Below are 21,634 nucleotides of genomic sequence, written 5' to 3'. Positions count from 1 at the left end.
AAGCGAAGACACAAAAGCATAAAAAAGCACGTTGCGAGGGGAACTTGAACAGTTAAATGTGGTGTCACCACAACACAAAATGCAAAGACATGAAAGGGAACAAGCAGGCAGCTTCTTAAAGGCCACGGGAAAGATCTTGACTTTATTCTGTGCCTTGGTTTCATTGTATACTTCAAATTCTTCTGTAAAATGAGGACTGTTGTATACCTTTCTCATACGGCTGTTAGGATTAAACACAAACTAAATAGGATAACGCACACACAACACTTAGAAGAGTGCCTGGCCCATACTGAGGCCCAAATATCTCCTCCTGTTAATACTACTGTCTTGAGGTGGCAAGAAAGGCTTTAAGCAGGGGAGTGACATTGTCACATTTGCATTTTGAAAAGATCAGCAGAGGGAAGCAAGGAGGATGGATTGTAGGAGGAGAGAGTGTTGGATTCAAGAGGCTGTCACAATAAGTAGTCTAGGAAATAGAAAAACCCTGCCCTGCCCGAAAACAGGGACTATGAGGAGAGAGGGAATTCAGCTTTTTAATAGCAGAAGAGATGAGCTCTGATGCCCATTTGAATGTGGGAGGAGCAGGAGTGGGAAGAGTCCTAGATGAGGTCCTCATGGTTAGCTTTCTTCCTGCAGTGATCTCCATCCCTCCTCCATTCTCCAATAACAAAAAGGCCATCACAACACATTTCCTTTCAAAGTTTTATTAAAGTTTAAAGGAACAATTAATATTTGTAAATTTTTTTTGTTAACCTCAGTACAAAAATACAGTTGACGACTTGACAAAATTGGCTCCACCTAGGGCTTGAAGGTTTCTGTTTCTGTAATAGTAACAGGGAAAAGCATGCTTCCAGCTGGGGCTGAGTCCAAACACACAGCCACTCCTGCAGACACATGCGTGCGAACAGGGAAGCCCAAGCAGAAGAGGATGGAAGTTGCCGGGATTCAGGAAGAAGCCCAAGATTATTCCCAGGAGAAAAGAAGAAACAGGCTGGTCTCCTCAACGGGGGTAGAATTTCTGATTTACATTTAAGTTTGTTTTTTTAAATGATAAACTATTTCTGCAATTTTAATACTGTAGAAAAGATGCTACTGGTCTCCTTTCACCACCAAGGTGAATAAAGCGGGAGGAAACGGAAAAAGATTCAAATATTGAAGTGTGAGGAGTACACCTCCAAATGGCTCAAGTTTTGTGTCAAAAGCTGTCATTCTTTACATTCCATGACAAACAGACATCTAGGAGGGAGCAGGAGAAGGAAGTTTGCTGTGCTCTGCTGGATCCACAAACGTGGAGACCAGCTCCTGTCAGCAGAAGTCTTCCACAGTGAGAGCGCTCCTCCCCATGTAGGCAGGAGCAAGGTTTCCTGGTTGGTTTAATTATTCTGAGCGATTCCTCAATATTCCCTCCCCTGCTGCTTTCCTTCCAGAACACTAACTCTGATGAAAGAAGGGATATATTCATGTTACAACTCATCTTCAAGATGTTTCTCTCTGAAGGCATCCCCCGTCAGCCTCTCCTGAGCTTCCTTCATCCCCTGAACAACTGTGAAATAAAGGTTGGGGGGAGAAAGTATGAAGTAGGTTTTTAATATCTGACATTTGACAACTAACATAGATTTTTATTATAGGAGAAATATGATAGGAGCACAGGATCTGGACTCTAGATCTAGTTCTGGATTTTAGTCCTGGAAAGTTATTTACCTCTTTTCCAGGTATATATTTGTTTCCTCATCTATAAAATGAGGTAACGTTACTTACTTCACATAGGATTAGTATAAAAATTAAATGAATGGATAATAGAAGAGCTTTATAAATGATCAAATACTACAAAAATACTACTAGTTACTATGGCTTATCCTCCAGGATTAGGGCTGAATCCCTGTCACAGACTACAGATGTTCACTTGTCTTTAAGGGAATAGAAAACAACCTCCTACCATCCCCATGATGATCTTTTGATGAATGCTGCATTTATTTTTCATTTCCTGTGGAAGTTACAGGAGAGCATGTGTGTGTGCTCAGAGGGGGTATGGTCTTCAATGAAGGAGGCAGTCATTTCTAGCATCAACCATACCGAGAAGCAACCAAGTTCTCAGTCAAAAAAAAGAGCTGAACTATCTCAGGACAGCTCTCTTGTCGACTCAGCGTCGAGGGCAGCTGTTTTGGGACAGGCTCTCTATAGAGTGACAGGCCAGGAGCTGGGTTGAGCCAGAGTCTGTAAATCTCAGAAAGCAAGCCTATAACCTTGTAAGAGCCAGGTAGTAGAGTTTGTTATTTCCCTTTTGCTGGGCCTAAGCCTTTAGTAAAGCCAGGCTTGATGTTCCAGTTTCATGTCAGCTGAGCCATGGGGGATCCAGGCAAGGGTCTTGTGTCCACATTTGGACTAATGTGTTAAAAGATGATGGCAATGGCAAGTTGGATGAAATTCTAAAGGGAAGGTGAATCTCTAGGGTCAAGAGTTGGGGACCTAAAATCTAGCTGCCCTTCCCATGTGGGAAATTTCCCTCTAACACCAGCCTCCGGTGATCTGCATTTGGGTAAGGAAGATGACATTCTCCTTACCTATGGGAAGGAGATAACCTCTCCAGATCTCTTTCCTCTCCCTATTCTGAGAAATAAGAGTTCCAAGGACTCAGAACATAAAGTGAGCAACAACCTGGCAGCATGGCAATGCAGGACACATGGCAACTTAGCAAACAACCCCCTCTTATAGATAACAGGAGGAACTTTGGAAGGAAAACAGGGACAGTACTTAGCATGAATTCCAACCCCTGCCTCTAGAATGACGGTGCTCAAGGATTAGAGAACAAGAAGGCCTGACATGATTTCAACCTTCCTTCACCTGTTTGTGCTGATGCTATTCTCTCTGCCTGGAACATGCTTTTTGCATTCTTCTGCTGGCTAGGTCTCATTCTTCAGGATTCAGTCCAGTCACTGTGTCTTCTAGCAAGCCTGCCGTACTCTCCATATTGGGCTACACTCCCCACCCTTGCTTCCATAGCTTGAAATGTCCTTGTATCTGTTCATAGAGACAAATTTTTATCCTTCTAGGTCCAGTTAAAGCTTACTATTGATGAAACCTTTTAGACTTGATCACCTAATGGCATTCCCTCTCCTCTGAATTCTTATAGGAAGAGTCGCATTAGCACAGTGGGGAAAAACTTAAGTTCTGGACTGAAATTCCGGCTCTGCCACTTAATTTTGAGACCACAGGCAAGTGACCACCTCCATGAGCTTCAGTTCTTCAATTTCCCGTGGTTCATTTAGCTCCAAACAGCATTGTAAGCAGCTAGGGAAGGGGCTCAGTCTCATCTTTCTCCTGTATTTTACACAGGTTCTAGCCAAAAGCTAGTCATGCTGGAGATGCTCAGCTAACACACAGCATCGAGTCTCCTCTCATAGACCTTGAATGTGGTTCATCCTAGTTAAATTTAGCAGCAATTCTCCCACTCTCTCAACATAACCATACCTTGTTCGGCACTGATGTAGAAATACTTGTAGCTGGGGTTTCCATTCTCATTGATGATTTCAGGATGCACCTTGCCACTGGGATCTATTGTAGACAAAATGGCACAAGGATTGCAATAATGATAACAGAGAGGTATTGCAAATTCTCTATAGTACATTAGGCCCTCTAGAAAATGAGACCTGCCCATCTTTGTAGCCCATTATCTCACCACTCTACCCCTTGTGTTTTATGCTGTAATCACAGTGAATTCCTTGCAGCTCCCTGAACTCAAGTCCCCCATGCCTTGGCATATGCTGTTCTCGCTTCCTGGCATGTTCCCTTTCTTCTTGATGATGGTGGGATCCTACATTTCTATTTGTCTCCCCCACAGAATCCAGCGGAATGCTGAGCAAAGATTAGATTGTCCTTAAACTTAACATCTTTTATAAATTGTTTGTGGAAAGACATCTGTCTGGTTATAGTATTCCGCTGCCTCAGTTGCACTATGAGGTCAAGGGTAGGAATTGTGGCTTATCTCTGTCCCTGCAGTGCCTAGCACAGTGCTTGACATATGACTGACACACAAATGAATAATGGATGATCAGTATTCTGTCACTGCTCAAAAAAACAGTTAGTTAATGGAAAAAATTTTCCTTCAGACTTGAAGTTCTGGCATTCGGAACTCCCCCACACTTTCTTGAAACTGGCTTTTGTTCATTTTTGTTTTTAACCACCCTCGTATAGCTTCACTAGAGTCAGTGCCTCGACTCCCTTATCTCTTTATCACATCACAGATCCCCAGATTAAGATTTCACCTTACCCAGGAAAAGGATTCGCGGAATATAACCCCCATCAGGGCTGAAATCTTCATCCTTGGGCTCCTCTTCATCCTATTAAGTATAAACGTTAAGTCAGATCATGTCCTTTCTCTCTTCAAAACCTTTCAGTGGTGGGGTGCCTGGGTGGCGCTGTCTTGGTTTCAGCTCAGGTTGTGATCTAGGGGTTTTAAGGCTGAGCCCCGAGTCAGGCCCCATGCTCAGTGCAGAGTCTGCTTAAGACTCTCTCTCCCTCTGCCCCTTCACTCCACTCTGTCTCTGTCTCTCTCTCAAATAAATAAATAAATCTTAAAAACAAAAACAAAAAACCTTTCAGGGGCTTCCCCTCTCACTCAGGGTAAAACCTCAAGTCCCAAGTGGCCTAAGAGGCCCTACATAATCTGCCACCTGGGCACTTTTCTGACTCTATGTCCTACCCCTTGTTCAGTCTTCTTCAATGATGCTGACCTGCTTGCTGTTGGCTGTCCTTAAACAAGCCAGGCATGCACCTCACTCAGGCCTTTGCACTTGCTCTTACCCTCTGCCAGGACTTACTTCCTCCATTTTCCACATGGCTTACTCCCTTTTTTGTTTCAAATCTTTGCTCAGATGTCACCTTCTTTTCTTTTCTTTCTTTTTTTTTTTTTTTTAAAGATTTTATTTATTTGACAGGGAGAGACACAGCGAGAGAGGGAACACAAGCAGGGGGAGTGGGAGAGGGAGAAGCAGATTGCCCACGGGGCAGGGAGCCTGATGTGGGGCTCGATCCCAGGACCCTGGGATCATGACCTGTGCTGAAGGCAGACGCTTAATGACTGAGCCACCCAGGTGCCCCAGTTACCTTCTTTTCTAACCATCTATTTAAAATTGCAAAGTATCCCCTCCACCCTTCATTTTTAGCCATAGCAGTTACCACCATCTGATATATTTTGTTTAACTGATTTGTCTGTCTCCCCATATTCATTTTCTCATATGTAATTTCAATAGGGCGGGGAATTTTATCTGTTTTTCCATCGCTGATTCCCAATACCCACATCCTTGACTTGCACACAGTATTTCTTGAATCAATGAGTTAATGAGACTGACATTTTAGCCATAATTATGGAGTTATAGTCCTCCCAGGAGATATGACCACACATTTAGCTTTCTTTTGAAGAAATGTCTAAATTTGGAGAATGCTCAGTTAAGACATTTCTGTTTCCCTTGAGTGGTGATTCTAACTCAGAAAGTGATGAGAAGTTCTTATGCATAAGAAATCAACAGTAATTTTTGTCATTTTTGGTGTGGATCCCATTTCAGGAGTTAAATGGAATTTCTTCAAACTGTAATACAATTTTCCCTTGAGTGCGGTGTGTCAGCATTCAGGCTATCCACTAGTTATATAAGCAATCCTTTACAAACCCTTAGCTGCCTCAACATTCCCCGTTAGTGTCCTCAAAAGATTTCCAGTCCTATGTTTAAGTAAATATTATCTTTACAGAAACTTAGGGCTAGAAGTTTCATCATAAAGCATCCAAGCATCCCTTATTTGAAGAGTACACCCTAAAAGGCAGCAGAGCTAGGTCACAGTACCTATTCTTATCACTTATTAGGCTCTCTGATCTTGACTAAATCACCTAATTCCTTCGGTCCCAAGATGTTCTTTCTGTAAAATGGAGATATAGTCCCAGTGGCCGAAAAATCCCTTCTAAGATCTGATATTCTGACTTGAGATTAAAAGACCTATAATCTATGTCAAGTACATAAAGGATATCTAATGAAGAAACAGGAAGATTGTATATACAAGCCTAGCACAGAGAAGGGGCTCAACTGCATCACATTTTGCAGGGATCTGTGTCCTGCATGTGTTTTTATACCTTTAGTTCATCCATACAATGATGTAAAACATGTCATAATCATGGACTAAAATTGAGGGGACCTTAAAACATAGTCATTTTATCCAATTTCTACTCTTATTCCTCTGACAAGTGGAGGCTGGATGGCTTTCTACAGCTGACACACAAGCCTTAGTATTAGAGGGTCAAGAGGAAAACACTTGTATACGAGAAGCCAGCTCTGCTGAATATGATTTTACACCATTAATGATGATAATTTCAAAACAGCAAAGACTTAAAATCATAGCAGAAAGGAGAAACTCTCAAAGTCTTACCTCAAGGTTCACCATAACAAAATTATGGGAAAGTTCTGAAATTTCTGTAGATTCAGCAAATTTGGGCTTTAAAGCTAGGAGGGGAAAAAGATTTTAGAATAGATGAAAACATCACTGTCATATCCAAACCCTAATTTGTTGAGTTGATTCAGAGAAATGAAACTTTTTTTTTTTTTTTTAAACTCCTAAGAACCAGAAATCAGGACACCTGAATTCTGGTCGTGCTTCTGCCACTTACTCACACAGGTATATCACTGGAATGACTGGCTTCATTTCTCTGGCTTTTATCCCATTTATAAAATATGGATAATGGCATACAAATGAAAAAAAATTATTTCTATATGCTTTTTATAGCCATATTTCAGTAACTTCTATTGAAGTAATAGACAAAGACAACAGAGTAACATCACAACATGTATATATATAAGTATGCTATTTACACTAATTTTATAATCCTTTTCCAACTAGGATTCTGCTGAGTGTAGCATACCCAACAAAAGAAAAAAACCTGACTGGGAAGTAGCAAGGGGGCACAGCAGAAAGAATATATGCCACAAATAACCTTGGGTTCTAATTTGGTTCCCACCTCCTCCAGGAAGACTTCCCTAGTCACTTCTCATGTCTCTGTATATTTCAGTTTCCTATATTTACGGTCCATATGACTACTGTAGCACTTAATCCTATACTCTCCCTAACCATATCTCAATTGCTTCACCCTCTAATCCCTGGCATAGGTAACTGCAAACTTCTTGAGAGCAGGGAATCTATGTCATATATTTCTTTGGTATTCCTTAAAGCTATCAGCAGTGCTGGGACAAAGTCTGTGCTAATATATATTTTTTTCTTTTTTTTATTGTGCTAATATTTTTTAAGTGTTAATATTTAAGAACACATTGGAGGTTTGATTATTTGCACTTACCTTTGCAAGCTCCACACCAGGACTTGTGGATAATCACCATCAGAGGCAAGCCACTTAAAAAGAAAACGAAGAAATTACAATCTAGTAATTCCACTTCTTTTAAGTCTATCCTAATAAAATGACCACTTTATAAAGACAAAGGTTAATGTATAAAGATGTTCTAGACTAAGAAAATTTTTAGGTGACCTAAATATTAAATATAGATTATTGTAATATAATTATTGGTAAGTTCTGACATTCCTGTAAATTCTGCAAATTTGGGTTTTAAAGCTAGGGAGAAAAGACTAGAAGAGAAGAAAACATCAAATTACAGTACTTCTAAATGTTATGGTTATATAACCATTGAAAATGTTAATAAAACTTTTCATTGGTATGTCAAATTAAAAACTAGAATAGGGGTGCTTGGCTGGCTCAGTCAGTAAACATGTGACTCCTGATCTTGGAGTCATGAGTTCAAGACCCACGTAGGGCAGAGAGCTTACTTTAAAATAAATTTAAAGAACAAACATAGGGGTGCCTGGGTGGCTCAGTCAGTTAAGCATCTGCCTTCCGCTTAGGTCATGATCTCAGGTCCTGGGATAGAGCCCTTCGTTGTGTTCAGCAGGGAGTCTGTTTCTCCCTCCTGCGCCCCTCTCACTGTTCATGTTCTCTAATAAATAAATAAAATCTTTAAAAATAAATAAATCTTCACAACAATCCTAAGGTATACACTATTAATGTTCTCATAAAAGAAAGGAGAAAACGTAGACTAAGACCCTAAGAGATTAAATATCTGACCACATAACATCTAGGCTCTGCCACTTACTAGCTAATTCATTAATTCTGACTCCAAAACCAATGTTCTTTCTGACCATTATTGTCTACTTCAATTTAGGATGCAATCCACAACCAATAATCAACTAACTTTTAATCAGAGAATAGAGGTTGGAAAAAGCCTTAAAGGTTGCCTCGTCCAAGCCTCCATTTCACCCAGGAATTCTAATATATCATATATCATCTAATATATCATATGTAATTATAACACATCCAATATATCTAGTATAACAAAAGGTGGTCCAGATTGCCTGATGAGCAAGAAACACATCATCAACGAAGGCAGCCCATCCTTTTAATAGCTCTATGCATTTACAGAGCAGTTAAGAATGCCTTGCTACCTCCTCTCCCAAACTCCTATTTATCCTTCTAGAGCAGAGATCAGCAAACTATAGTCTAGACCTAATCCAGCCCACTGCCTGCTTCTGTAGAGCTGTAAAATACAAATGTGTTTTTTTCATTCCTAAAAGGAAATGAAAGACACATACCAAAACATAATAGCTGTTATCCCTAGATAATGGGATTGTGGATTTAACTATACTTTTTCTGTATTTTCCAATTTTTCTATAATCAAATGTAATTTTTATAATTAGGGAGGAAAAAACTTTTTTTAAATGATGAGCAACATAATCCACCTGAACCAGTCTTGGACAGATGAAGCTCTTAAGCTCTCAAGGCTCAAATGCCACCTTGTAGGAGAGTCCTATGTAAGCAGCCATTGGCTTTCTCCATCATCCAACCCCAGTATCATCACACCACCATACACTGTATAAGATGATCACTGCATTTAATACATTGAACTCTATTACTTACCTGTCTCCCTACAACAGACTTGGGAGTTTCATTTTTAAATGGTTGAAAAACAAATCTAAAAAATAGTACCTTGTGATATTAAAATTCAATATAATTCACCTTTCAGTGTAGTTTTATTGAAACACACTCATACTCAGTTGTATACTTATTGTATATGGCTGTTTTTATGATACAATGTGCTACAGTTAATAAGCTGCAACAGAGACCTTATGGCCTACAAAGCCTAAAATATTTACTATTTGACCCTTTGATGACCCATGTTCTAGAGTGACAGTTCGAATGTTAACCCCTCTAGGAAGCCTTCTCAAAACTACCTTCTCTCAACAGTTAGTCCTTTCCTCCTCTGGGGTTCCAAAGCATTCTGTCATCATTCTGCAACTGCCAACTCTTTTCATCCCATAATCATGTTTACTTGTCTGTACTTTTCACCAAACTATTACTTTCTCAAGGGCAAAGACTGTATCTAATTCATCTCTGAAAATCACAAATGCTGGCAAGTTAGGTACCCACCATTTGTTTAATGAAATCAATGGAAGAATGAAAAGAAGCTTAAAGTGATATCTGCCTTGAAATACAGAATGAAGCACTACAGTTGTCGTAACTACTTTAGGTTAGACCAAATATCTAGTCTCTTACTAAGCACTATTCAAGTACTATTTTGGTCAAAGGTGTAATAGCGATACTCGTGTATCTAAATATTACATTATGTAAATTACATGCATAACATTAAGTTACATTAAGTGAAAAAGATTCCAGCAGACTTTCTTCTTCTAAAAGATTTTATTAGATGAAATAATCTAGTAACGTCTTTCACTTCCACTAAAACCAAAGCTTCCCAAGGACAGAAACCTGTGGATTTATCTGTGACCCCTGGCCCCAGGATAGACTCACAAAAAGTAGGCACAGTACTCAAAAAATCGTTTGTGGTATGAACAAAGGGACAGTGCAGATGCAGAACTGGGCCATCTTCAGTTCTTGTTCCTAATTGTTTTAAAACAATTCATCCAATCTGCTCTTCCACAATTCAGATGGGGGAGATCAACAGTGTGTGATACCCCAAGGAGAACCCAATCTAAACAAACCGTGTCCACCTGAGCACTGTCCCCTGGATAAATTTGCCAAGATCCTCCAAGCCAGTTCTCCACTTTTTTTCTAGTCTCAATCTATGCTGTAAACTCAAGGCCTGGCATAAAGGAAAGCGTGAGTAAATCAGTCACAACAGCTCTAGTACCACACACCAAAATGCTCTGCAGACCCTGAGATTACCCTATCAAGAAAAACAGAGAGCAGTGGAGGTTAGATGAGGAGCCATGTCTCCCCTCGACCCCTCCATCCACTCTCTCTGGTTAGTGCAGGCTCTGGCTCAGATACTGCAGAAACATGTTGGCCAGCTGAGGCAGGTTTTCATTGTTGGGATGCATTTTGGTGTAGGAAATAAACTGGCGACGGAGGCGACTCAGTTCTGCCATGGTCAAAGGCCGGGTAAACTGCAGGTGCTCCGTGGTGCCAGGAAGCTTAAGCAAGTCTCCAGGGACCGCGCTCTTCTGCGCCTCCATCAGTCCCGCCAACACCTGGCTCGTGACCTGATCCAACTGGTGCAGAAAGCTGCCAGACGCAAGGGGCTGGGACTGTGTAGACTGATGGGGTGGGGGAGCCTGGTTCTCAAACAAGGCAGCCCGTATTTCTGCTAGGGGCAACGGCTCCTCCAGGCCCACCAAGGTGAACAGGGGCCGATCCCAGCGGTTCCGAGAGTCGGGAGCCTCAAAGCGCAGCATTAGGGCTTCCATAAGTTCTGGAGGATAAAAGGCACTAGACACACGCTTTGCAGATTTATCTGGAGTCACAAGAGCTGGAAGATCTGGCGCCTTGGTTTCCTCCTGCTCCAGTTCCTTAGGTACGTCGGACTGGGTTCTTCCACTTACTACAAAGTCCACTGTTTGGGGTTCCCTGAGGACACTACTGCCAGCCGCCAGAGGTCTCCCTCTTTCCTCAGTGCGCGGCTTCCAACTCACACTGAGGTTCTGGCCTCGGTTGTCTGCCGCACCCGCCTCCCGAGGTCCCCCGCTCAGACCACCCGGCCGTATGCAATATACCAAGCAGAGCGGGGTGCGCGCCGCCCGCGCAAGGCAGTAGAGCTCGTAGCGGAATCCCTTGATGTAGTTAAGCGAGTCGAGAATGACCACATCGTGGCGACTCAAGCGCCGCTCCACCGCGGCTCGCAGAGCTCCGCGCAACGCCTTCTCACGGGCCGAATCGCGGTACACGGTCGCGTCCTCCGTGCCCAGCACCGCCGCGTCATCCACCACGTACACCGCACGGCCCTCGGCCGCTAGCGCCCGACGGAGCTCCTCCGCACGCCGGCTCTTGCCGCTGTACGGCAGCCCGCAAAACACGACGAGCGGCATCCTTACAGGGCGCGGCCATGTGCATCCGCGTAGCGTCAACTTCCGGGGTGTCGACGTCACGGACGCAAACCGGAAAGGCAAACTGCACTTCCTGTCCTCTCGACTCTTAAAGGACCTACTGTTGCTATGGAAACACGAGTTCTATTCCAACTAAATCTAGGACCTGTTGTCTCAGAAAGGTGATGGAAACTAGAATGACATCAGTTATTTATGTCAAATAGGCATCAAAAGAATGTGATCTCCCTGTGGCCAAAGACTATGCCCAACCATTTATAATGGGGCCTTAATGAGCATTAAACATTGCAAAAACAATCAGCACTATATTTAGCATACAAAAAGACAATTCATAAATGCTAGTTCCCCTTCATACCTTACACCTAGTGACTCTCAGTAACTGTTTACTCAATAGCCATTTCAATCATTAAACGTCTCCACGACTGGGAATTCTGAAATGAACATCAGTTCCCCCGTTGGAGGTTAAGGGTCTGAATGGGAAAAATCAAGTACCTACAAGCTGAGTAAGATAATACTATAATGGATGGAGTAGGTTGAGATGTAAAAGTAGAGGAGAAAAACAAACTGCCCCCCAAAATCACTTAAGACTTTATCTAAGAATAGGAACTTGAAAACTAACAAATTTGTCTCTTGGGTAAGGTTGCCTGGTAAAATACAGGATGCCTAGTTAAATTTGAACTTAGATAAGCAACAAAAAAATGTTTTTAATATGTCTCAGATATTGAATAGGACATATTTAAAATTACTTCTTGTTTACCTGAAATTCAAATTTAACTGGGCATCCTTATTTTTGTTAAATCTGGCAACCCTATTCTACAGAATGTGTGAGACTCAAAGCCATGAAGCTGTAGGATCCGTTCTAGCAAAAACAAGCACAATATAGTTGGCCCTTGAAAAACATGGGTTTGGATTGCACAGGTACACTTGTAAAGCAGATTTTTTTTTTTTTTACAGCACAGTACAATAAATGTATTTTCTTTTCCTTATGATTTTCTTAACATTTTCTTTTCTCTACCATACTTTGTTGTAAGAATATAGTATGTAATATATATAACATACAAAATATGTGTTAATTGACTATTTATGTTATCGGTTGGCTACCAGTCAACAGATTACTGGTAGTTAAGTTTTTGGGGACTCAAAAGTTATATGCAGATTTTGACTAAGCGGGTGGTCAGCACCCCTAACCCCCCAGCATTGTTCAGAAGTCAACTGTAATTTTGCAGTTGCAGAAGTGTGTTTCTGTGCAAGTATGTGTGTATAAAAAGTAGATGCACATATATTGGGTCTTTGTGTCTCTCCAATACAGTATAGTAGAGAATATTCAAGTATTGGCTCTGTCACTTACTGTGTAATCTATTGACAAGTTATTTAATCATTGTGTGTCTCAATTTCCTCTCTCATAAAATAATAACAACAGTTCTTATTTCACAGGCTGAACCAACCTCATAGGTTATAAGGATTAAATAAATTAATGCATGTAAAGCACTTAGATCAGTGCTTTAGCCTTCCCTCCCCTGCTCTGCCTTTTCTTCCTCCTTTATCAGTTATTTGCATCAGTGCATACACTAAACTAATTGAAAGTTAAGACTGTTCAACTTGAGGGGCGCCTGGGTGGCTCAGTCGTTGGGCGTCTGCCTTCGGCTTGGGTCGTGGTCCCAGGGTCCTGGGATCGAGCCCCGTGTTAGGCTCCCTGCTCCGCGGGAAGTCTGCTTCTCCCTCTCCCACTCCCCCTGCTTGTGTTCCCTCTCTCGCTGTCTCTCTCTCTGTCAAATAAATAAATAAAATCTTAAAAAAAAAAAGACTATTCAACTTGAGACTGTTAGGCAGTATGGTTTACTGGCTGAGTGCAGGCTCTGAAGCCAGAATGCCTGGGGGTTTGAATCTTGGCTCCAACACTTACTAGCTGTGTGATCTGAAGCAAGTTACTTAACTGCTCTGTGTCTTAGTTTTCTCATCTCTAAAATGAAGGTAACAGCAGTACCCACCTCAAAAGAGCTGTTGTGAGAATTAAATGAGTTAATTCACATAATTCAGTGTTTGGTGCATAATAAGCATTTAGTAGTAGTAGGAATAGTAGTATTGTTATCATCAGGCAACTACTCAGTTCTGGCTCTGTTTTGGCATATCCCTTCACCTGAAATTAATGTTAAGGTGATGCCTGGAAAATGTTTCACCAGCATAAATAACCTATTGAATGTATTTTTCTTTTTTCTTTTTTTTTTTTTTAAAGATTTTATTTATTTATTTGAGACAGAGAGAATGAGAGAGACAGAGAGCACATGGGGGGGGGGGGGTCAGAGGGAGGAGCAGGCTCCCCGCCAAGCAGGGAGCCCGATGCAGGACTCGATCCAGGGACTCCAGGATCATGACCTGAGCCGAAGGCAGTCACTTAACCAACTGAGCCACCCAGGCGCCCTGAATGTATTTTTCTTAAAAGTAATTTCTAGGCCCAACATGGGGTTGAACTCTCGACATTGAGATCAAGAGTTGTATGCTCTACCTGACTGAGCTAGCCAGGTGCCCCTTCCACCATAAATAAACCAAAACCATATCTTGTACCTGGCAGCTGCTTCCTTCTTCCCATCTTCTAGTGTCCTCCAATGAATGTGATCTCCAAAACCTGGAAGGAAAGAGCCTTATAAACATTTACCCGTGAACAAAGGGCAAAGACCCAAAAAAGAAACATGGCATGGTCACAAGATACGCATAAAAAAGCTTTTGTCTGTCAAAAGCATGGTGTTCAAGTCCCAGCTGCACCACTTTCTAGGTGTATGGGGACCATGAACAATCCCACCTCAAGCCTCAGTTTTCTTTCATCCTATAAGATAGAGATAACACCACCTAATCCATAGTTTTTAAGGAGATTAAATAATGGCTGTGAATTGCTTTGTAAACTAACACTGAGTATGCAAATAATACTATAAGAATGAATGAGAATTTTCCATAGAGTAAACATAAAGTAGGTCATACAAATCATTACTAGTTGGAGACAATACAGCAACATAGGTTTAGGGTCAGAAATACATGGGTATGTGACTCTATTTCCTATGAAATGTGTGAATGTAGTAAATTCTCTAAGTCCAGATGATAATATCTACCTTCAAGCATTGGTGTAAAGATTAAATGAGATAATGTATTTAAAGCTACTCTTATTATTCCCCTCACTTCTGCCAGAGTGATCTTTTAAAATCACATCTCTAGGGCGCCTGGGTGGCTCAGTTGGTTAGGCGACTGCCTTCAGCTCAGGTCATGATCCTGGAGTCCCTGGATCGAGTCCCGCATCGGGCTCCCTGCTCGGCGGGGAGTCTGCTTCTCCCTCTGACCCTCCCCCCTCTCATGTGCTCTCTCTCATTCTCTCTCTCTCAAATAAATAAATAAAATCTTTAAAAAAAAAAATCACATCTCTGCTGGGTAAAAACTTTTCAGAGGCTTCCCAATTACCTAAAAAGAAAGGTCAAAATCTGATAGCAGGATTTACAAAGCCTTTCAGAATATGACATCTGCCCATCTCCTCAGGCTCACTTTCCAGGCTTTTTCTAAAATCCTATATACAAAACTACTTTCATTTCCTTAAACTGGCTGCCTCCTTGGTCTTTTCTTCTACCCTCACTTCCTATTCATTCCTAGAGGGCATCTTTACTTCTGGTAAATCTTTCCTGACTCCCGGGGCGTCTGGGTGGCTCAGTTAAGCATCCAGCTTCAGCTCAGGTCATGATCCCAGGTCTTGGGATTGAGCCCAGCATCATGTTTCTTTTTTGGGATTTAAAGGGATTGAGCCCATGCTGGGATTTAAACTTCAATTTTATGACTTCTCAGTTATTATACTATCTTTCAGGCCTTTCTTTCCTTGAAATAAATTCAAATTTCCATCATTGTTACTGCAGGGGAATAAAGAGATCATCCAGATTAGCAAGGGAAGGCAGTGTCCAAACTAATCATCATCACTTTTCATTCCCGACAGCAGTGAGTTGCTAGCCAAGAGAAAATGTGTCATTTGCCTAGGGCCCAAAGTCCAATCCTGACGAGTCAGTGATTAAGTGAGAGTGAAACTGGGAGAACTGGAAGGTGCCTAATGTGACTGATCATTCTACCTGTCAATACCTAAACTCAGGAAACTGAATCCTGCTTTGGTGGGATGCCCAACTAGACAGTCTGGAGGGATATCCACCTACAAAACAATAAAATCCCAGATAAAATGGACTTTCAAAATGTACTCACTGGGTTCACAGTGATAAACACAAACACAAAATAAACTGAAACCAGATGAGGAATAGTGAGCAACAAGCAAAAGGGAAGACTGACCTCAAAGAAATATCCATTACAATAGAGCAAAATGGAGGAGATAAATCTGAGACTCATATTAAACCAACTCAAAAAAGACTAAAGTGGTAATACCCTTAGGTTTCCAGATGAATCAAATGCCAAACCTGTCTAGAGGAAAGTACTCCCCTCTTTAGGGCTCCAGAACAGCCAAAGATGAACAATAATTATGAGTTCACAATCCTAGATCCCCAAACATGTATGAAAACAAGCCACCACAAGTAAGAATCAGCAGAAGCAACAAATAGATTTAGACCCTAAGGACTTCAGATATTAGAATGATCAGCCATAGGATACAAAATAACTATGTATGAATATTTGAAGAAATAACACAGGGGATCACAAAAATGGGAATGCAACACAGGAAATAAACAGGCAAATCTATAAAGGCACCAAATAGACCTTTTAGAAATTAAACATATAGGAGTGGCTGGCTGGTTCAGTCGGTAGAGCATCTGACCCTTGGTCTCGGGGTTGTGAGTTCAAGCTCCACATTGGGCATGGAGCCTACATAAAAAAATTTGTTGGGGCTCCTGGGTGGCTCAGTCAGTTAAGTGTCTGACTCTTGATTTCAGCTCAGGTCATGATCTCAGGGTTGTGAGATCAAGCTCCACGCTGGGTGTAGAGCATGCCTGGGATTCTCTCTCCCTCCCTCTCCCTCTGCCCCTCCCCGCCTCCCTCTCTCTCTCTCTGTCTCAAAAAAAAAAAAAAAATTGTTGAAATACAAAATCAATGGACATTCAGTGATAAAAAGAAATGAGCTATTAAGCCACAAAAAGACACAGAGGAAACTCAAATGCATATTGCTAAGTGAACAATGCCAACCTGAAAAGGCTACATAATATATGATTCCAACTATATGACATTCTGAAAAAGGCAAAAATATGAAGACTGTAAAAAGATCAGTGGTTGCCAGGGGTTCACAAGGGAGGGAGGGATGAGTAGGTGGAACACAGAATTTTTATAGTAGTGAAACTATTCTGTATGATTCTGTAATGGCAGATATATGTTATTATGGACTAAATTGTGTCTACCCCACCGAATTGGTATGTTGAAGTCCTAAACCACAGTAACTCAGAATATGATTGTATCTGGAGACAGGGTCTTTAAAGAGATAATTAAATTGAAATGAGGTCATTAGTGTAGGCCCTAATCCATTATAACTGGTGTCCTTCTTTTCTTTTTTTTAAGATTTTATTTATTTGACAGAGAGAGACACAGCGAGAGAGGGAACACAAGCAGGGGGAGTGGGAGAGGGAGAAGCAGGCTTCCCGCAGAGCAGGGAGCCCCACGTCGGGATCATGACCTGAGCCAAAGGCAGACGCTTAACCGACTGAGCCACCCAGGTGCCCCTAGAGTGAGTTTTGGAAAGAAACATTAAGACTTTAGGGATGCCTGGGTGGCTCAGTCGGTTAAGCCTCTGTCTTTAGCTCAGGTCATGATCTCAGGGTCCTGGGATCGAACCTGTGTGGAGCCCGTGTTGGGCTCCATGCTCAGCAGGGAGTCTGCTTCTCCCTCTGCCCCTCCCACCCCCTGCTTGTGTGAGCACGCTCTCTCTCTCAAATAAATAAATAAAATCTTAAAAAGAAAACAAAAACATTAAGAGTTTGGATTTGGATATGTTCATTTTGAGGTGCTTACCAGACACCCAAGTAGAGATGCTGAATAAGCAACTGAATGTCTGAGGCTGAAATTCAAGGGAGAGTTATCAGAATATGGATGTTATTTAAAGCCTGAGACTGAAAAAGATCACCAAGAGAGTGAGCGTACATGAAGAAAGAGTCCAAGAGCCCTGGAGCACTCCCAGGTCAGGTTCAAGAAGAACTGACAAAGACAAGAGGAGGAACTGCCAGTGAGATCAGCAGAAAACTAGCAGTGCATGGAGTCCCGGAATCCAAGTGTTTCCAAGACATTTCAAGAAGGAAGGATGATCAACTGACTCTAATGCTCCTATAAAATCAGAAATGACCACAACATTTAACAACTGGAGAACAATGCTGACCTTGAGAAGACCAGTTTCAATTAGAAGAGTGGGATGAAAGTGTTATTTAGAGCAAAATCAAGGTAACCCAGGGGAAGAATTAGAGGAGTACCTACAACTCCTGCACAGAATTTTGCTGTATGAGGGACAATTGCTAGAGGGAGCAGTGAGTTGAGGAAGAGTTTTTAATTCAATATGGAGGAAAGTATAGGGATGTTGAAAGCTGATAGAAATGATATAATAAAGGTAGGACAATTGATGTTATAGGACAAGAATGAACAGTCAAAAATATCCTGAGTAGGTGAAAGGAAATGGGAGTGAGTACCTAAATAGAGGGATTGGCTTTTGCTAGGAGCACAGACAGGGGAGGAAAAATATATGGACACTGGTGTTAGAAGGTGGGTAGATGTAGTGATGACAATTTTTGAAAGTCCTCTTCCAATTGCTTCTGTTTTCTGTTAAATAGGAAGTATGGTCACCAGCTGAGAGCAAAGATTGTACAGGAAGTATTGGGAAATACTTCCCAAGACAAAGGGAAATATGAAATAGTCACCTAGGAGAAAAGAACCAGAGAAACTAAAAGAATAAATAAAGGGCACATTTCAGGAAGAAAATGATTCCAGAAGAAAACCTAGATACAAGGAACAGTGAGCAAATAAACTGGTAAAGATGTAGATAAATCTAAATAATAACTGTGCAAAGAATGCTAATACTCAATTTGTAGTGTTAAAAGAAAAGACAAAACTAAAGCACTGAATACTTGCTTATAAGTAAAGAGGAGGTGACTAAAGTTGAAATTCTTAAGACCCTCTTACCATTGGAGGCTTAAGATATTAATGTTAGATTTTGTAAGTATGCAAGTAAAATTTCAAAAGTAACCACCAAAAGAATAAAACTAGAGTGCCAACTTCCAAACTAATAATGGAGATAAAACAAAAAAGAAAAATAAAATACTCAACCCCTAAAGTAAGGGGAGAAAAAGGCACAGAAAAAACAGTAGCAATGCAAACCGGATGAGAGGAATAAGACCAGCTCTGTCAGGGTGCCTGGGTGGCTCAGTCGGTTAAGTGTCCAACTCTTGATTTTGGTTCAGGAAATGATCTCAGGGTCATGTGATGGAGCCCCATCAGGCTGTACACTCAGCACAAAGTCGACTTGTCCCTCTCCCTCTGCTCCTCCCCCCAGCTCTCTCATGTGCTTTCTCTCGCTCTCTCTCAAATAAATAAACAAACAAACAAACAAACAAACAAACAAACAGGGGTGCCTGGGTGGCTCAGTCATTGGGCATCTGCCTTCAGCTCAGGTAATGATTGCAAGGTCCTGGGATCAAGCCCCATATTGGGCTCTCTGCTCGGCGGGAAGCCTGCTTCTCCCTCTCCCACTCCCCCTGCTTGTGTTCCCTCTCTCCGTGTCTCTCTCTGTCAAATAAAATCTTAATAAATAAATAAATAAATAAATAAATAAATAAATAAATAAATAAATAAATAAAATCTTTTTTAAAAAGACCAGTTCTGTCAATAATCACCATAAAAATGAGTGGACTAAACTTGTCAGTTAAAGTTAAAAGAAATTGGGCGCCTGGGTGGCTCAGTTGGTTAAGCAACTGCCTTCGGCTCAGGTCATGATCCTGGAGTCCCTGGATCGAGTCCCACATCGGGCTCCCTGATCGGCAGGGAGCCTGCTTCTGCCTCTGACCCTTCCCCCTCTCATGTGCTCTCTCTCTCTCATTCTCTCTGTCTCAAATAAATAAATAAAATCTTTAAAAAAAATTAAAAAAAAAAGTTAAAAGAAATTGTCAGATTTTAGTTTTTTTTAAAAAAAAAAAAAACTACCCCTATAACATTTAGAAGAGTATCTAAAACAAGGACTTGAAAAAGTTCAAAGTAAGTTGATTAAAACTATATATTGGGCAAATGTCACCCAAAAGAAAGTTAGAGAAGCTAGATTAATATCAGGTAAAATTAAATTTCTCCATAAACCTGAGCTACTAAGAAGCTAGCTGACAGGGGTGCCTGGGTGGCTCAGTGGTTAAGCGTCTGCCTTCGGCTCAGGTCATGATCTTCGAGTCTCAGGATTGAGCCCTGCATCAGGCTCCCTGCTTGGCAGGAAGCCTGCTTCTCCCTCTCCCACCTTCCATCTCTCGCTGTCTCTCTCTCTGTCAAATAAATAAATAACATCTTAAAAAATAAAAAAAAAAAAGAAGCTAGCTGACAGAGCTAAAAGTCATAGGGGGTTATTATTAAGAAAGACCCTGTTCAAGTACCATTCAATAGAACTTTCTGCAATGATGAAAATATTCTATATCTACACTGTTCAAGATGGTAGCTACTAGCCACAAGTGGCTATTGAATACCTGAAATGTGGCTGATGCAACTGAAGAGATGAATTTACAATTTTAATTAATTTAAAACTTAAAGGTATGTGCTATGGTGAGCGCTGTGAATTGTATAAGACTGTTGAATCACACCCTGTACCTCTGAAACAAATAATACATTATATGTTAAAAAAAAAAAAAAGAAGAAGAAGAAGAAGATAGCAGGAAGAATGAAGGGGGGAAATTGGAGGGGGAGACAAACCATGAGAGACTATCGACTCTGAGAAACAAACGGAGGGTTCTAGAGGGGAGGGGGGTAGGGGGATGAGTTAGCCCGGTGATGGGTATTAAAGAGGGCATGTATTGTATGGAGCACTGGGTGTTATATGCAAACAATCAATCATGGAACATTACATCAAAAACTAATGATGTAATGTATGGTGATTAACACAACATAATAAAAAAATAAATTAAAAAGAAAACAAAAAAACTTAAAGGTGACATGAGGCCAGTGCTACTGTATTAGGATAGCACAAACTTAGAGATTAGTGCAATCCTCTCATATTAGGAAGACCTAGAAAAAAGAAGAGGCTACCCAAAACCACAAAGTAAGCCACAACCAGAATTTAGGTCTCCTGATTCCTAATTAACATGTTTTCTCAGTGCTCCAACATGTGCATAACTGCCCTATTGCATTATCCCTAAGAATAAGCCTACAGATATAGTTTGAAACAATTCACCTGGCAAGGGCAGTACAGTTCCATCAGGGGAAAAGACACCTGAAAATCAGCATAACAGGCCCCACCCCCAGAAAATCAGCGAGAACATCCAGTTAGGACCAAGTTTACCAATCACACAAAACTGCAAAACTCCAGCACTAAGGGAAAATAGTATATAGAATTCATGGTTTTTTTCCCACAATTCTTTGGTCTTTTAATTTTTTTGTTCTCTTTCCTTTTTCGACCAATATCTTATTTTATCAACTTTTAAAAAGATCTTTGTTAATTTTCATTTTTACAGTTATTCTATCCTCTCATTGTATTTCATTTTATTTTTGTATATATAGAAGTTTTCCTTTCTTTACAATTTTGGGATGTAGTTTCTTCCAACAAACAGACCAAAATACACTCAAGATACAGTGTATTGCTCTGTTCTGTTCACTTGTCTGTTTATATTCCTTCTTTTGTCTTTTAATTTTCATTTTTACAGTTACATTCTATCCTTTCATTATATTTAATTTTATGTTTATACATAAGTTTTTCTTTCTTCAATTTTGGGATCTAGTTTTCTAACAAACAGACCAAAATACATACAGGATCCAGTGTATTGCTCTGTTCTGTTCACCTGTCTGATTATATTCTCTCTCTCTTTTTTTTTTTTTTTCATTTTGGGTCTCTTCTGATTTGTTTAGTGTTTATTTCTCTAGGGTCATTGTTGCCATTTTAGTACTTTGTTCTCTTGTTCATCTATTCTCTGGACAGAATGACAAGATGGAAAAACTTACCTCAAAAAAGAGAACAAGAGGCAGTACTGACTGCCAGGGACCTAATCAGTGTGGACATTAGTAAGATGTCAGAACTAGAAGTCAGAATGACGATTATAAAGATACTAGCTGGGCTTGAAAAAAGCTTAGAAGACAC

The 21,634-nt window shown here is 40.9% G+C and overlaps 2 protein-coding genes across 3 annotated transcripts in view; both read right to left on the bottom strand.

The window, feature by feature from the left end:
• RAB3B (RAB3B, member RAS oncogene family) overlaps positions 1 to 21,634 on the bottom strand; it is a 112,802-nt gene that overhangs the window by 79,264 nt on the left and 11,904 nt on the right. For both annotated transcript variants that reach the window (XM_045897702.3, XM_064589148.1), the window contains exons 2-6: positions 13,939 to 13,999; positions 7,331 to 7,383; positions 6,412 to 6,485; positions 4,268 to 4,337; positions 3,469 to 3,552 (exon numbers count right to left, since the gene is read on the bottom strand). In XM_045897702.3, the coding sequence (XP_045753658.1) occupies positions 3,469 to 3,552; positions 4,268 to 4,336 (153 nt within the window). In that variant the 5' untranslated portion in view covers position 4,337; positions 6,412 to 6,485; positions 7,331 to 7,383; positions 13,939 to 13,999. The remainder of the gene's footprint in view (positions 1 to 3,468; positions 3,553 to 4,267; positions 4,338 to 6,411; positions 6,486 to 7,330; positions 7,384 to 13,938; positions 14,000 to 21,634) is intronic.
• KTI12 (KTI12 chromatin associated homolog) lies at positions 7,392 to 11,762 on the bottom strand. The gene has a single exon (XM_045897701.3). The coding sequence runs from the start codon at positions 11,359 to 11,361 to the stop codon at positions 10,303 to 10,305; it is 1,059 nt and encodes a 352-aa protein (XP_045753657.1). The 5' UTR covers positions 11,362 to 11,762; the 3' UTR covers positions 7,392 to 10,302.

Source organism: Mirounga angustirostris, unplaced genomic scaffold, assembly GCF_029215605.1.
Source record: "Mirounga angustirostris isolate CCGP_5_RB_7025 unplaced genomic scaffold, mMirAng1.0.hap1 SCAF_4, whole genome shotgun sequence".
Lineage (NCBI taxonomy): Eukaryota > Metazoa > Chordata > Mammalia > Carnivora > Phocidae > Mirounga > Mirounga angustirostris.
This window is presented reverse-complemented; position numbering and strand designations above follow the sequence as displayed.